We start from the raw sequence: 16,778 nt of genomic DNA on the forward strand, positions 1-16,778 counted from the left end.
AAAACTCTTTCCATACCATATCTCTTTCTGCATCATAGATTTTCCCATTGTATTGATAGCTTAAAGCATTTGTGGTATAGAAAAATATATTCTCATAAAATTTGTCTTGACCAACTAAAATGTTACAAATAGAAGTGACAATGGTACCAAATACAACCTAGGTGTCCCATCACCAATACCAAAGAAAATTTGATTTTGTTTATATATAATATTTTTGAACATTTTCTTTATTTTATTAGTATTATTCAATGCCTAATTGCAATCTGAATTCAATTCTAATCTGATATAAATCCAATGGATAAGATTTGATTCAAATTCAAATATAAACGAAACTAATCTGGACCTACCTATATCCGATTCAATTGATCCCCTAAAGCACTTTTGTAAAAGAATGGTAGCTTCATAGATTCCGGTTTTGTATGATCATTGATGCCAGATTTTGCTTATTATTAATTCATGGATTCAAGCATTCATTCTATCTCAAGACCACCCAGTCATGGATTCACATACACACACAAAACAACAACAACAATACTAACAATAGAGAGACCAGTGATTGTATGAGATGGATTCAACAAACATCTCCCTTCGACGTCTGAAATATGCGAGCATTTTGTCGCGATCAGGAAGGTTGTCTTTGATTGCAGGGACTTGCTTAAAATTCTCCATCCATGAACACAGGCGAGGGAAGGCATGGGCTTCCACTAACTTTACTCCTGCAGCCTCTTCCAGCACTTCCAGCCAATGGGCAATCCATCCAAATCCTATATCTGGCAATCCAATGGTGTCTCCACCAAAGAACTTCTTCTCTCCAAGGCCATGCTCTTCAATGGTTCTCAACACTTCCACAGCTTCTTTGACAGCTTTCTCCTGTTCTTCCCCAACAGTCCGAAAGAATGCATGGAATATGGGCCCCTACATGAGCAATAACACCAGATAATATTGAAAAAAGCACAGAGAATTAAGTGAAGTTTGAGAATTCAGATGAGTTCAATTGATGACTTGATTTGGAATTTGATACAGACAACTAATTCATGTATCGGTTACCTTATCTTCTCCAAATTTAGTCCAAAACCGAGCCATGGCTCTGTCGTAAGGATCTTTTGGCAGCAATGGATGATCTGGCCAGGTCTCTTCAATGTATTCGACGATGACCATGGACTCTGCAATCGGTTTTCCGCGGTGAACAAGAACTGGGATCTTCTTGTGGACTGGGTTATACTGTAAGAGCAAAGGACTCTTGTTGGATAGATCCTCTTCTATGTATTCATATGGCACACCCTTTAGTTTCAGAGCCCATATTACTCTGTAACTAAAAGCGCTAGGAAAAGTTCCAAAGAGCTTCACCTCTTCCATGCTAATATCAATATGGAGGGCCTTCTACTCTTCTATATCTTGGCATGTTTATTTATATTGATCAAGTCTAGCTTGCTTTCTTAGGATCCAAGCTTCTAGTTTGAACATTTCTTTTTCTATTTCACTAAAAAAATGCATCAAGTTTGAACTTTGAGGTTTTAACTTTCAACAACCAACAAAGAAAATTAAAAGGGAGAAGAAAAGTTAAGTTGAAGGCAACAGATGCACCCTGTCCCAGATCCTGGAAAGTGAGGACAAATTTTGTCAACTTGAGGGGCTAAAAAGAAAGGGAAAAGTACGAGCAGGCCCATTGCAGAAATCTGAACACCAGTCCAGCCCATACAGAATTTACAATTACTCTCTAATTCAACTTTTGAAATTATAAGACCGATTCCCATGCCATGTAAGCATCACACTTCTATCCAAGCTTTTCATGTGACGTGGCAATCCAATTCGGATTACATGTCACGATAACATTTATTTAAAATTTTATTTTGAAATTTACCCTTAAATTGCAAAGACTAGAATGACCCTGTTAGGGCCCACGTCCATTTTTCTCTCCCACCCTCCCTGTTCTCTCTCTTTCGTTTTCTCACACTCGCAACTCTCTTTCTCTTCAACTGCAGACGACTGAACTTCGGTTGCTCTCCCTCTCTCTTGTTCTCCCTCTTCGCTCTCACTCTATAACTCTCTCTCGTTCTCCCTCTGTCTTGCCCCCATTCTCTCTCTCTCTCTCTCTCCCGGTCTCCCTCCCCCTCTATCGCTCTCCTGCTCTCTCTCTGTCGACCCCACTTTCTCCCATTCTCGCACCCCTCAGTCTTGCTCTCCCTTTGTGGCGCCCTCACCCTCTCCCTTTATTAGTCTCTCCCGTTCTCCCTCTATCTCGCCACCATTTTCTCTCTCTCTCGGTCTCCCTCCCCCTCTATCGCTCTCCTGCTCTCCCTCTGTCGCCCCCACTTTCTCCCATTCTCGCCCCCTCAGTTTTGCTCTCCCTTTGTGGTGCCCTCACCCTCTCCCTTTATTAGTCTCTCCCATTCTCCCTCTGTCTCGCCGCCATTCTCTCTCTCTCTCTCTCTCTCTCCCGGTCTCCCTCCCCCTCTATCGCTCTCCTGCTCTCCCTCTGTCTCATTCTCCTTCTCTTCTGTTCTCCCTCCTCGCTCTCACTCTATAACTCTCTCCCGTTCTCCCTTTGTCTTGCCCCCATTCTCTCTCTCTCTCCCACTCTCCCTCCCCATCTATCGCTCTCCTGCTCTCCCTCTGTCTCGTTCTCCCTTTACCTGTAAATTTTTAGGTAGCATTGTGCTTTTTTCACTTCTATTCCTGACTAAATTTATACCAAGTGAAGGCCCATCTTAATCGGAGGCCTTCCCAAACCGGAGGAAATTATCGTTTTGAACACTTGTGCCACTAACAGGTATTTGACAATCTCTTTGCATGATATTTTAATTTGTTATAGTCAATCAAAAAGTCATTTCAAATAAATTTGATTTTTGGTTCTCTTTACATTTCTATCATAGTAAGTAGGTTGTTGTTTTTATATTGAATAATCTATTTTTTCTCTTTTCAAATACATATATCAGGAAATGGTTAAAACGGGTGATGATGCTGCAATATAGCCCTATATTGGCCCTCTTCTAAGGCAATGGTATAGAAAAGTATTTATACCCTTAACAATTTTTTTTATATAAAAATGACAACCTATTTAATGTGATAGAAATGTAAAGAGAACCAAAAATCAAATTTATTTGAAAGGACTTTTTGATTGACTATAACAAATTAAAATATCATACAAAGAGATTGTCAAATACCTGTTAGTGGCACAAGTGTTCAAAACGATAATTTCCTCTGGTTAGGGAAGGCCTCTGGTTAAGATGGGCCTTCACTTGGTATAAATTGAGATAGGAATAGAAGTGAAAAAAGCACAATGCTACCTAAAAATTTATAGGTAGGGGGAGAACGAGACAGAGGGAGAGCAGGAGAGTGATAGATGGGGAGGGAGACTAGGAGAGAGAGAGAGAGAGAGAATGGGGGCAAGACAGAGGGAGAACGGGAGAGGGTTATAGAATGAGAGCGAGGAGGGAGAATTGGAGAGAGTTATAGAGTGAGAGCGAAGAGGGAGAACAAGAGAGAGGGAGAGCAACGGAAGTTCAGTCGTCTGCAGTCGAAGAGAAAGAGAGTTGCGAGTGTGAGAAAACGAAAGAGAGAGAACAGGGAGGGTGGGAGAGAAAAATGGACGTGGGCCCTAACAGGGTCATTCTAGTCTTTGCAATTTAAGGGTAAATTTCAAAATAAAATTTTAAATAAATGTTATCGTGACATGTAATCCGAATTGGATTGCCACGTCACATGAAAAGCTTGGATAGAAGTGTGATGCTTACATGGCATGGGAATCGGTCTTATAATTTCAAAAGTTGAATTAGAGAGTAATTGTAAATTCTGTATGGGCTGGCCTGATGTTCAGATTTCTGCAATGTGCCTGCTCGTACTTTTCCCAAAAAGAAACCACTTACATGATTCACATCATATCTCATGTTCTGGTTCTTAATTGGCAGGAGCTCCTGACCTGGTTGTAGAGGCAAACTGAGTTATCTTCTTTGACCCAATTCTAATGTAATTGTTGGCCCCGTCCCCAACTAACTCATAAAATAATCTGGCTTTATGTTTGATGGATATCTTTCATGAGAGAGAGAGACAGAGAGATGCACTAGTTTATGCAGAGAGAAGGAAAAAAAAAATCAACCATAATCTAATCGAATCGTAATTTACATTATTATTAATCTTAATTTGTTTGCATCTGATAGAATAATAGAATTTACCTGTAGCTTTCCAATCAACCATAATCTAAACGAGGCTATGCAGAGTGCATGAGACCCAGATTTGATTAACAATGCTCAGTTCAATCAAAATGCAGAGTGTCTAACAGGAAATCCGGGGCAAGTCTCCAAGTATACATTCTGGAAATAAATAAAGCCTTTTTAGGAACCCGACTGAGCAATGTGGGAGACGATTCATGATGAGTTTGCAATCTACAATAATAGAGCCTACGCGCCATGGAGGGTCATAATTCTCCTCCAACAAAGCTCTTGAGATTACCACTTGACAGTAGTCTCCCTCAACAACGACGGAAGAAACTATCGAAATTCATCTTTACTAAGGCTGTGTTTGGAAATGGTACAAATAAGTGAGAATGAGAATATTTAGTGTAAAAGGGTCCATATAAATTGTAAAGTTGTGTTAGTTTTGTACTGATAAATTTATCTTTTTACCAAGCAGATTTTTAGCTGTAATGGATGCAAACATGAATTCTAATAAAGTATATATATATTTATCGAAAGCCCACTTGAATGCAAATTTACTGCTTTTTTATTGGCATACTTTTACATCTTATTATGAATGTAAATATGCATTGGAAAATATGTTTTCTGTCATTTATCAATGTATAAATATAATATTGCCAAACACAAGACAAAAGTGAACTAGAATGCAAATTTATGCTGAATCGGGATTTACACTATTTGCATCATTTCCAAACGAGCCTGAAGAAAAATTCGACTTGACCCAAAAGGAAGGAGGGTGAGGTGAAGGAATGAAAGGGTGTGTATCTTCATTATAGGTTAAGTCTGAATATTTCCACACAGAATCAATATGAGCATGAGCAGAAATTACCACCTTCAATGGGTCAAAAGATGCATGCTCCATTACTGATTTGCATCTATCTTTCCATATATACCACATTATAACAGCACAAACAGCAAAAATAGAGAATTTGGATGGATTTGAAGGATCTTCCAAATGCCATCAATGATCAAACCAAACTCTGCTTACTGCTGGACACCGAAAGAATAGGTGAGTTGGGTTTTCCACTGATTCACCACAAAGAGTACAGGTTGGATCCAAACCCTGGGAATATTTGAAAAAATTTGCAGATACGGGTAGGGCACCAATTAGGCATCTCCACAGAAAGATATGTATTCTTGGGGGTAAATGTAGGCGCAAGGTGCCAATTAATTGCTATTCCTGTTTTGTAGTTCCATAGAAAAATTAAAATAATAATAGTAATAAATAAAATATAGGCACGTAACATATATTTGAGAGAATCTTAAGTTTCATATATTAAATTTTGAAAATATGGCTGTGTTTGGTTGGAGTGCAATTTTATTTGCACTAGCACAAATATATGGGAGTGCAAATGAAAAAAAAATGCAAATTCTGATTTAACTTTGATTTGGGTTTTACTTTATTCTGTTTCATATCTTAATTTACTTCATTTATATTGCAATCAAACAAAATAAGCTAAAATTTAAAAGCAACATAGGTCAGAATTTACATTTAAATCATTTGCACTGTCCGCTCCATTAGGAAAGAGTATAAATACAAATATGTAAAATGCAAAATCATATATTTTATATTATTTTATATGTATTTATACTGTATATATTTGTATTTATATTCTTTCTGAACTGAATTATCATAATTTTACATCAGTACAAATTTGTTTGCATTGCGACCAAACATAGCCTATGGGACAAATATTGAGCTTGAATTGCCTATAACCATGGTTGCAGTTTCTCAACCTTATATATATATATTTCCCTTAAAGGCTCAAAAAAACCCTTGTTTGATTACATTACATGTATTCAGTTTCCACCTTATCTCGGTACGGACCACTTTTGCTACACAGTATTGTATCGCTGCATCGAAACAATAGAATCAAAGCCATATCGTCCAGACTTGAATTAGATAAAATGACGTTTTGTTGTAGCAAAAGTGAACTCATCTGGCTAATACATCCTCCTTTGAGGTGAAGATTCACTGTTCAATGCATTTATTTTATTTTAAACTGAAGTGAACAAACCAGCTAAGCCCCAAGGGGCCAGCTAGAGCAGAGAGCACACACAAATTACAGACAGAAAAAGTCCAACTCAATCCTCACAAATTACAGTCCGAACCCAGGCAACCCATTAAATCTAACTCAGCTTTCCCCACCCCAACCAAACTAGATATAATCTGTCAAAGCATTAGCACTCCTGAGAACCCATTTGAATGAGGAATTCATCCAGCACAGAAAATGATGGTTAGTCTCCTTCAACCCAAATCTGATGCAGTGACATCCGTACTCTCATCTTCTAAATCGATCATATATTAATATTGGTTCAATTTCTCCCAATACAATATATATTTATTATAGATGTACCACGTCCAATTCAATCCAATAAATGCTTTATACCAGTCCAATTTAATATCTCTTATTTATCCATCCAACCCAATAAAATTGATTTTGATGGGAGATGGTTAATGTTTCACCAACAAAGTTTTAAGCACCTATTAATACTTGTAATAATATTGAATAGGTCATGAAGCAATTCTTCTAGGGCGATTCAAAGGGGTTGGGATGGGATTTAATGTGGACGAAAGCTTGTCTGCCCATAAACAATAATCACTTGTGAAAGTTGGATGGAGATTTTTGAAGGACAAGGGATGGATCTTTCAGGGTTGAGATTCTGTGGAAAAAATACCATGTACAGGAAGATATGTTTTCTTGATATGAATGTGAGGACTCACAGGGAAGAGCCTGTGCAAGGTGAGAGGGCTCTTGCGGGTTGGATGCTGCACAAGAGTGGGAGATGATAGTTCTACTTGGATCTGGAGTGACCCATTGATACCCTCCTTACCCGGGTTTAAACTGATAGTTTCATGAGTTGAGAGAGGGGAAAGTTGGTCAATGGGAATCAATTTATGTTCTTTTTTCAGATTTATGTAGGTTTTGGTGCAAAACTTATTTTCCTTGGGTATCGCTTTTCTATTGAAAAATTTATTTCCCCGGATAAATCTATCTATCTCCCATGTGAGTAACTTTTCCACTAAAGAAGAGGGGGAGGGACAAAACTTCCCCTTTGTATTTCTTAAGAAACACTTAACCCGGGTAAATCATTTCCCGAAAAGCGAATAAGGCCTAAAATTGGACGCCCCATAAGAGTTGGTTTGGAGGATTAATGGGTGTGCGTGCATGAAAGAAATGGGAAGTTCACGAGGTCTCCATATACCTCCTTGATAACACATGATATAGCTAGGCAGGTTGATACTGGTTGGTGGAAGAAGATCTAGAGGATGAGGTTATACCCCTGTGTTCATTTATATTTATGGAAATTGCATGGTTCATGACTTCATTGCCTGGTTTTTACTAAAGAATAAATGGTGGGGATGGGGTGTGAATTGTCTGGTTTGGTGTGATGGACTGGAAATAAAAGTGTTCCATCTCAAGTAGCCTTTCATTGGGTCCAGCCTATTTCAAAAGGGATTTTTGACTCTCAGAATCCTTGAATTTTGTCAAAAAGCCATTTTTGACCCTAACAATTACAATGGTCATTTGGACCTCAAATTAAACTGAAAAGGCTAATGTTAGACAAAAATACACGACGTTAGAGATGTTGATAGATCCATTAAACAATAAACCATGTTTGGATTGGATCCAATCTAAATTAAAACCAAGTTAAACAGATTGGATGATCTAGAGATTTAATAGGACCTGCCCAAAATGGTTCAAAGTAATTATTAGATTGGATTGGACCAGACCCATATATAATGAACACATATTGGACTGGATCAGGTTGGACCGACCAACATCCAGTTCATTGACAGCCCTACTACCTATAATATATACTATACATTATATACATTATAGATATAGGTTGGAAACCTATTGCTATTAGGTCGTTCAAGTTTATATGGATGGGCATGGGATTGGGTCCTCACAACCAAGGTTTAAGCTTTAAAGTATTGAGTACCTGAAAAGTTACTTTGAGATGCGCATTGAAATACACTTTGAAAATGGATTGATATATATTGGCCTGATATTTATCATATGGATATCTACAATATCTTAAAATTACATTAATACCACTAAATTTAAGACTTAATAACAATAATTTTAAACACAATTTATAAAAGAAGAATGAACGCTTAATAATATTTAGAAGCAGTTAGATCAAACATAAATCAAATAATTTTTTTTTATTAAGCGAATAAAATGAATAATGTGTAAAAGTTATAAAATTATCTACAGAAAAACTTAACCACACAATATAGATTAATGGTGGAAAATATACATATAATGGAAGAGAAATAAGAGAAAATAGATGTTCAAGAATTACAAAGGATGAATAATGAATTCAATCAAGACTTGATATTATCAAAGGACCAACAATGAACTTATCCATGAATATCCTAACCATTCCACCATTACAAAGCATGTATATTCCACTCGGCATTTTAAAATATCCTTTTTTAGTACTCTTTACATACTTGAAACCTTGCCCATACCTACATCAATACCATTTTCAAATGCATGCCATTCAATCTTTAGATGGTTTGCAGAAGGAAAGCTTTTTGGGTGGTGAAGGGTGATGAGGTTGGGTTGACAAAGGCTAGAATCTAACCCTAAGGCTATGTTTGGTTTGAAGGAAAGAGTAGGGAAAGGAAAGGAAAGGCAAAAAAACTTTTATAAATCTTGTATAGGTTTTGATATCTTTCCCTTCATTTCCCTACCTTTTTCTTCAAACCAAACATAACCTAAATATTCTGTTTAGGGTTGGCCCACTGATTAAATGAGTCAACAAAGTGATTTTTTTTTTTACCAAAAATATGGATTAAACCATCTGCTTCGAATAATTCAACTGTCTAGGTCAATACTGGTTTGACTTGAAGCAAACTGTGACCCAACTCAACCCAACCTAAAAAGATTTTGGGTCGGGTTAGGTCATCTTTTGGTGCTAGATAGGGGACTTAGCATGCTTTTCTTTTGGTTCGGATTTGCAGGTTAGTTGCTTTTTGTCAAGTCTATTGGGGACATATTTCATGAACAAGGAGGCAATTTGGGCAGATTCATCTCTTCAACCTGAAATTTTACGTGCGGATGCATGGATTTTCAATTCTTAGGTTGGGCCTGTGCCTAAAATCAATTTTTTTTTTTTTATTATTGTTTTTGGGTTGGGCCATGGCCTAGTTCTTGGATAGTTCAAATCTAGCATGATCCCACCTGGACCTCACCCATCTTGATCTCAGCTTGACCATACATATATACGTAAGATACATGCACACAAAATATACCCTGGTTTTCAAAATTGGACCATGGAAATTGGTCAGGTAACCGGTTCTGTTTCATTCTAAAATTATTTTTTTGGCCAAAAACAGTTGATTTAATCAGCGACCTCTTGATGACCTAGGTACTTGAACCGTCAAACTATCAACCCGGGCAATGGTTTTTGGTCATTTATTATTTATTATTTATTAAGTCAGAATGGACCATCCATTCAAACTGGATGGTTAGACCATTCAACTCGGGAACCAGTCCCCAGAATGGTTCCCTGTCCAATCCAGTTTTAAAAACCTTGAAATATACACTATATCTCGGGATTCATATTACTGATATTGAATAAGTTACTTTAGGGTCATATTTTGGTACGTTGTGCCAAATAAGGCTACTTGAACATCCTTGAATAATTCGATCCTAAGCCCATCTTGAGCTTGTTGGGTTGGACAGATCAGTTTTACCTTAGGCTTGGGTCCAAGACCTTAAACCAGTATAATCCCGCCCAAGTTGCACCCCATAGTCCTTAGAGGCATAATAGTTCTAAAAAAGGCAAAAATACCTTTACATTGTCATTATCTTAATCATTTCTTAAAGCTGTATTTGGTTGCAGTGCAATTTTATTTGTATTAGTACAAATGCAAGGGGTGTAAATGAAAAAAATGTAAATTCTTGTTTAATTTTGTTTTGGGTTTTATTTTATTTTACTTCATGCCTTAATTTATTTCATTTGTACTGCAATCAAACAAAATAAGCTAAAATTTTAAACAAAAATTAGGCAGAATTTACACTCAAATCATTTGAACTGCCATAATTTTGCATCAGTGCAAATTTATTTGCATTGTAACTCAACACAGCCTAAGGAATTAAAATCGAGCTTAGCCAAATATGGAGGGACTCCTAGTGGAGTCTGGATCTCCTGCTCACAAGAACTCTGTCCACGTTTATCGGAGCCACACATGGAGAACATCTCATCCTCTGCATAATATTATGAAGGGGGAGATATTCCCAATTCACCGGGGGGGTAGTGTATTGTGGGTAGGCGTGGGCAGGTGATCTGGACTCCTCCTTGCCGAATACAACACGATACGGTTCTTTTATTCAGAAAATTAAAAGCAAAGAACACACAAGCTCCATGACCTGCTAAAAACCTTATGAAGATTGATCAACAAACATCTGCCTTCGACGTCTGAAAAACGCCAACATTTTGTCACGATCAGGAAGGTTCTCTTTGATGGCAGGAACTTGCTTAAAGTTCTCCTTCCATGAACACAGGCGAGGGAAGCTCTGGGCTTCTACCAACTTCACTCCTATCGCCTCTTCCATTATTTCCAGCCAATGTGCAATCCATCCAAATCCTATATCTGCCAATCCAATGCTGTCTCCACCAAAGAATTTCTTCTCTCCTAGGCCGTGCTCTTCAATGGTTCTCAACACTTGCAGAGCCTCTTCCACAGCTTTCTCATGTTCTTCCCCAACCGCCTGAAGGAATGCACGGAATATGGGTCCCTACATGAAACAATAGAATCGTCACCAACTATGGAGCTACAGTTCAATCGATAACTTGATATGGAAATGAGTACAGACAATTAACTACTCATGTATCAATCACCTTATCTTCTCCAAATTTAGTCCAAAACCGAGCCATGGCTCTCTCATAAGGATCTTCTGGCAGCAATGGATGACCCGGCCAGGTCTGCTCAATGTATTCAACGATGACTATGGACTCTGCAAGGGGTTTTCCATGGTGAACAAGAACTGGGATCTTCTTGTGGACTGGGTTGTACTGTAAGAGCGAAGGACTCTTGTTGAAGACATCCTCTTCTATGTATTCATACTGCACACCCTTCAGTTTCAGAGCCCATATTACTCTGTAACTGTATGGGCTAGGAAAGGCTCCAAGGAGCTTCACCTCTTCCATGCTAATAATATCAATATGGAGGGCCTTCTACAGTTCTGCTCACTCTTCCACCCTGCCATGCTTACTTTTATATTGATCAAATCTAGATTTCTTTCTTAGGAACCATGTTTCTAGTTTGAACTATCCAACAGAGAAAAGTAATTGATAAAAAAAAAAAGTCAAGTTGAAGGTAGCTGATGCACCCTGTCTCCACTCCTTGCAGCATATGCATGTTGATTGTTATTAAGATATGCTTCAGATCCAAATCCCCAGAAGAAAACATTTAAACAAGTTCTTTTGGGAGGAAGTCTATGGCCTGGTTGTTGATTCTCACTCTTCCATTTCATATGCAAAATCTTTTGACTTAATGCAAATTGTTGGCCCACTTCCCAGGTCTCTTTCATGGAGAGAGAGAGATTAAATATAATCAAGGCTAATTTAGAAAAATAAGATGCCTGAACTTATTTTAATGAGAGCAATAAATCAACCATGATCTAATCACATCTTAATCCACATTATTATAATCTTAGTTTGTTTCTATCTAGTTTATGATGATGGAATAATAGAATTTATTAAGATTACATGTCATATGCACACAACATTTACCATGGTTTTCTAACTGCCATTCACCCGGATGGTCGGACCATTTAGCCCGTAAACCGTTTAGGCAATTGGTTTTGTTTTACCTCAAATCTAGTTTTTGGCCAAAAATCATTGAAAAAATCAATAATTTATTGATCTGAGCAGTTGAACCATGGACTCATCGACCAGTTCAATGGTTTTTTTGACCCACTGGCCATTTTTTTATTTTTTCAACCCAGAAATAGATGGCCAGAACGATTCCATTTCCGAATCGTTTTTTAAAACCATGACAATTACCTAGATCTACACAATGTACGTATTTTAATATTTTGATAGAGTCGTCCACATGTCAATTTTGGATCCAAACGTTGTTGCACGTAGAACAGATTTGAGATAATCTTAAGCTTTACATGTTAAATTTTGAAAATATGAACTACGTGTCCCGAGTTTGAATTGCCTCTAACCATTGGTTGCAGCCACCTCCTTCTGTAATCACCACCAATATCAAATTTGGGGCTATCCAATAAGATAAAAGGATAATGAATACAAATTGCCGTAACCATGCATGGTTGCAGCAAACATCTCTTGTTTCACTTCTCGTCTTTCCTTCTGTGCTCCATTCTTTCACATTCACCAGCTTTGATTTATTGGTTCACAGCTAAACCCAAACAGCCTTATTTTCTTCTTCTTTCTTTCCCTCCCCTTTGCCCTTTCCTCCAAACCCCACGACTTTCTCACCCCTTGGTTATTTCTTCTAGAGATTGAAGATAACTCATCGCCCAAATGGAAGGAGAAGCCGCTAGATTTCTGCATGCCTGTTGTAAAAATAATAATGAGAAGTGAGAATGGAACTTATTGTTTCAGCGTTTAAAAGATTAATAATGAAAATATTGACAATGAACTGAAGATTACAGATTGAAACGGGCTGAGTCATATAATTTGATCATTCTCTTTAAAATTGCATTTACCCCCTACAGTGTAGCTGCAAGATGCTCAGATATATTTGTCAAACAAAGGACAAAAAAAAAAGTTTTGTGTGTTATATTCTATTGTGTAACGCCGGGTTAATCAACACTCTATTTATAGAGTGCTCTTAATCACCTGAATTGACATGTCGTCCTTATAGAGAGATATGTCTCTCTAGAATAGTGTGCAAGGCACATGTTCAAGAGACACAAAGCTAAAAATGAAAATTCACAAAAAATGAATGTTTCAAATAAAAATAAAAGTCAAACAGTTAAAATAATTAAGAAACCAAATGGTTAAATCATAAAATGAGAAGATATGGTATAGTGCACATACACATCAACACCCCGACCCAACCCAACCCAACTCGGCCTGGCTTGGTGTGTGCACATGTTGTAGAGTATGCGTAGAGTCAAACTCCTCCAATCTTTCATTTTTGTTGTAATTAGCTAATCTACTAATAACCAACCTAATCCATCAGTTCCTTACTCTTTTGTTTTGGAACATTTTGGCTTTGTTCCTCTCTTGGAATCATAAATGTTTTAAAGAGTCAACCCTTAGAGCTCTTATATAAGCGGTCACACTGCAAGGTGTCAACCACCTAGTTGGTAAGGTCTCCTACTAGTCATAGCAAAGATTTGGGATCGAATCCTGCCTACACTTGGGTTGGGGGATAGGCTACCCTCCATTGTGTAGCCTTTTGGAAGATATAAAAAAACATACAAATGGCTACACTTCACATTCACTTAGATCAATTACTTAGAGTGCACTACAACACACCTTTTGTATGAATCAAAATAATAGTGCTTTTTCAAGTCATCTGGTGACTCATTTTACCCATTAAAGCTAATTTTAGGGATTTCCTTTCACATAGGTTGGGTGTCCATCACCAAAGACTTATATAACGAGCTTCAACACCATTCTTACTGATGCCTCATAAACCACTTTGGAAGCTTGTGGTTTGGCTAACGAATCTGCATGTTTCCTTTTAGACCTTACAAAGTCTAGAGCAATTGTTCCTTCACTGAGGTATTGTCTTACCAAATTGTGTATTAAGAACATGTGCCTTTTTTTACCATTTCTAAGTTATATTCTTAACTCTAGCTATTGTTGCTTGATTATCACAATGGAGAGATATAGATGGAACCAGTTGCGGCGAAAGTGGTATATTTACTAGTAAATTCCTTAGTGACTCTACATCGATTCCTACCAATTTTAACGCAATAAACTCAACATTGATTGTTAAACTTGTATTACAGGATTGCTCAACTCCCTAGGATAAAGACATATCATAGATTTGAATCTAAAATCCAATTTGCATTAGTAAAGCATTCTAAAATAGGAGAAAAACTTGAATAATGCAAACCATAATTCATGGTGCCCTTTAGATTTTTTAACAGTCTTTCCAAAGCTTCCTACTATTCATATATGAGGTTATGAGTATGCTAACTTAGTTTTCTAATAGCTATTATTATACTAAATCCTGTGCAGTTCATTAGGTAAGATATAGATCTAAATACACTTACTATTTTTGTAAAACAGGTTCTACATTCTTTTTTAAGTGAATACTACAATCAAGTAGTGTCTTGACTAGTTTATAATAATAATGTCCAAATTTTCTAAGTATATTTTCTACATAATGGGATTGTGAAAGGATAATGTTTTCTTGTTGTTTGTAGATGTTAATTATTAATAGTACATTAGGTTCACCCATATCTTTAGTGTCAAATTTGGACATTAAATATTGTTTTGTTTCTTTTACTATATCAAGACTTGTTCCTTTATCAACATATCATCAATATGCAATCAAATAATGACTCATTTATCATATACAAAATTGCTATAGACACATCTATCGGAATCATTTCAAACATACCCACTTGTCATTAATACATAATCAAGCTTTTCATGTCATTGTTTGGGAGCTTGTTTTAAGCCATATAAAGACTTAATTAGTTTACACACCATGTTCTCTTGTCTTGGTACTACAAAGCTTTCAGGTTGCTTAATGTAAATTTCTCCTTTCAATTCCCCATTTAAGAAAGTTGATTTTACATCTATTTTGTGAACTACAACTTGATATATAGATTTTATAGCAAATAAAACTCTAATTGTAGTTAATCCTGCAATAAGGAAATATTTATCAAAGAAATCTATATCTTTCTTTTATCTTTAACCTTAGCAACTAATCTGACCTTAAATTTATCTTTTGTACCATCTGGCTTTAATTTCTTCTTAAACATCCATTTATAGTCTAGTGCCTTAATTCCAAGTGGAAGATCCACAGATTCCCAATCTTGATTAATGATAAGTATCATGGCTTCTTTACAAAATACTACATGAGGGGAGGTTACTACTTCTTCATAAGTTAGTGGGTCTTTGTCTACAAAAAATGTGAACATTTGAACACCCAAGTTTGTTTTTCTTTTGTCTTTTACTTCTCCTTAAATATGGTTTTTGATTATTAGGTTCAAGGTTTTCTAGATTAAGTAAAGTACTAACTTTTTGAGCATTTAGTTCTTGGTCTTGGTTTTTGGTGCATACTTGGGGTGGCTTCCTATTTATTGCTTCTTTTTTCAATAGAAAAATATGCTCAAAGAATTCTACATATCAAGACTCGATTATTGTATTGTAGTTTACAATATTTATTGTTTTAATTACAAGAAATCTATAGGTTTTACTGTTTTATGCATATCCAATAAATACACAATCACATATTTTAGGTCGCATTTTCTTTCTTTTAGGTTCAGGTATTCCAACCTTTGATAAACAACCCCAAACTTTTATTGATTTTCTGTTATGCCAAAGATCAAATGAAATTTGCCCTTTCTTCTTAATAAGTATTCTACTATATAGGTGACAAGTTGTTAGGATTGTTTCCTTCCATAATTTCTTGAACTAATTAACATAGCATTCGCCAATTCTTTTAAAGTTTTATTAAGTCTTATTGCAATTCCATTTGATTTGGTTTGGTAAGGGGTTGTAGTTTTATATATAATTTCATTTTCTTTACATAATTTTTTGATTGTTTCTCCATCATATTTAGCCCTTTGATCAGTTCTAAGTGTTTTTTTATTATTATTTTTTTATCCTAACTGATTTTCTACTTTAGTTTTATATGTTATGAAAGTTTGTTTAGCCCCATCTTTTGATCTAAGACAACTTTTGCATATCTAGTGTAGTCATCTATAAATGTTATATAATATCTTTTTCCACCTCTAACTTCATGAAATTTAAGATCCCCTCAAATCACTGTGTATAAGTTACAGTAGTTTAAATTCTCTTTCTACACTTTTATGTGGTTTTTTAGTGAATTTTTCTTCAACACACACTTAGCATTTCTCACTTGTAAATTCTATAGGAACATTGAAAACGCCTAATTTGCTTACCATTTTATATAAGGAATACTTTAATGCCTTAGTCTAGCATGCCAAATATCAAAGGATTCAACCATATAAGCAAAAGAAGAAGCATTATTATTCATAATAATATAAAAAATATTTAGTAAAAATAGTCCACCAACATTGAGGAGTGCACCTAACAACAAGTTTCATCTTATTTCTGGCACATGCAGCATGCCATTCATTTAGAGTTGCCGATGACCTTAGAAGTCTTGTGAGTTTCCCATGAAGACTTGTTCCCTTATAGTCAAAGTTGCATACTCATAAAAGGAGCCACGATCCCCACATATGTGTTTAGTAGCACCAATGTGCAGTACACACCCCTTCGGTTTCTCAACCAAGTTTGCCTCGATTATCAATTTACCATGGCTGCAATAATATTTGCCTCAATCAAATTGACCTTTGGTTTTCCAAAGTCCTTTCAATGATGACATTCATTCTTATAGTGCCTTGGTTTGCTGTTGCCATGCACATGTGAAAGGAACCC

The 16,778-nt window shown here is 36.4% G+C and overlaps 2 protein-coding genes across 2 annotated transcripts; both read right to left on the reverse strand.

Moving 5' to 3' along the window:
- Positions 1 to 493: 493 nt before the first annotated feature.
- LOC148865154 (putative glutathione S-transferase) lies at positions 494 to 1,361 on the reverse strand. The gene is made up of 2 exons (XM_088980198.1): positions 1,048 to 1,361; positions 494 to 915 (listed from the first exon to the last, which is right to left on the reverse strand). The coding sequence occupies exons 1-2, from the start codon at positions 1,354 to 1,356 to the stop codon at positions 535 to 537; spliced, it is 690 nt and encodes a 229-aa protein (XP_088836324.1). The 5' UTR covers positions 1,357 to 1,361; the 3' UTR covers positions 494 to 534.
- Positions 1,362 to 10,320: 8,959 nt separating this feature from the next.
- On the reverse strand, positions 10,321 to 11,363 carry LOC148865155 (putative glutathione S-transferase). Its single transcript, XM_088980593.1, has 2 exons — positions 11,055 to 11,363; positions 10,321 to 10,951 (listed from the first exon to the last, which is right to left on the reverse strand). Exons 1-2 carry the CDS (start codon positions 11,361 to 11,363, stop codon positions 10,595 to 10,597), a joined length of 666 nt encoding a protein of 221 aa, XP_088836719.1. The 3' UTR covers positions 10,321 to 10,594.
- Positions 11,364 to 16,778: the final 5,415 nt, after the last annotated feature.

This window comes from Nelumbo lutea, chromosome 3, assembly GCF_056320005.1.
Source record: "Nelumbo lutea isolate HS-2025 chromosome 3, American lotus-T2T, whole genome shotgun sequence".
Classification (NCBI taxonomy): Eukaryota; Viridiplantae; Streptophyta; class Magnoliopsida; order Proteales; family Nelumbonaceae; genus Nelumbo; species Nelumbo lutea.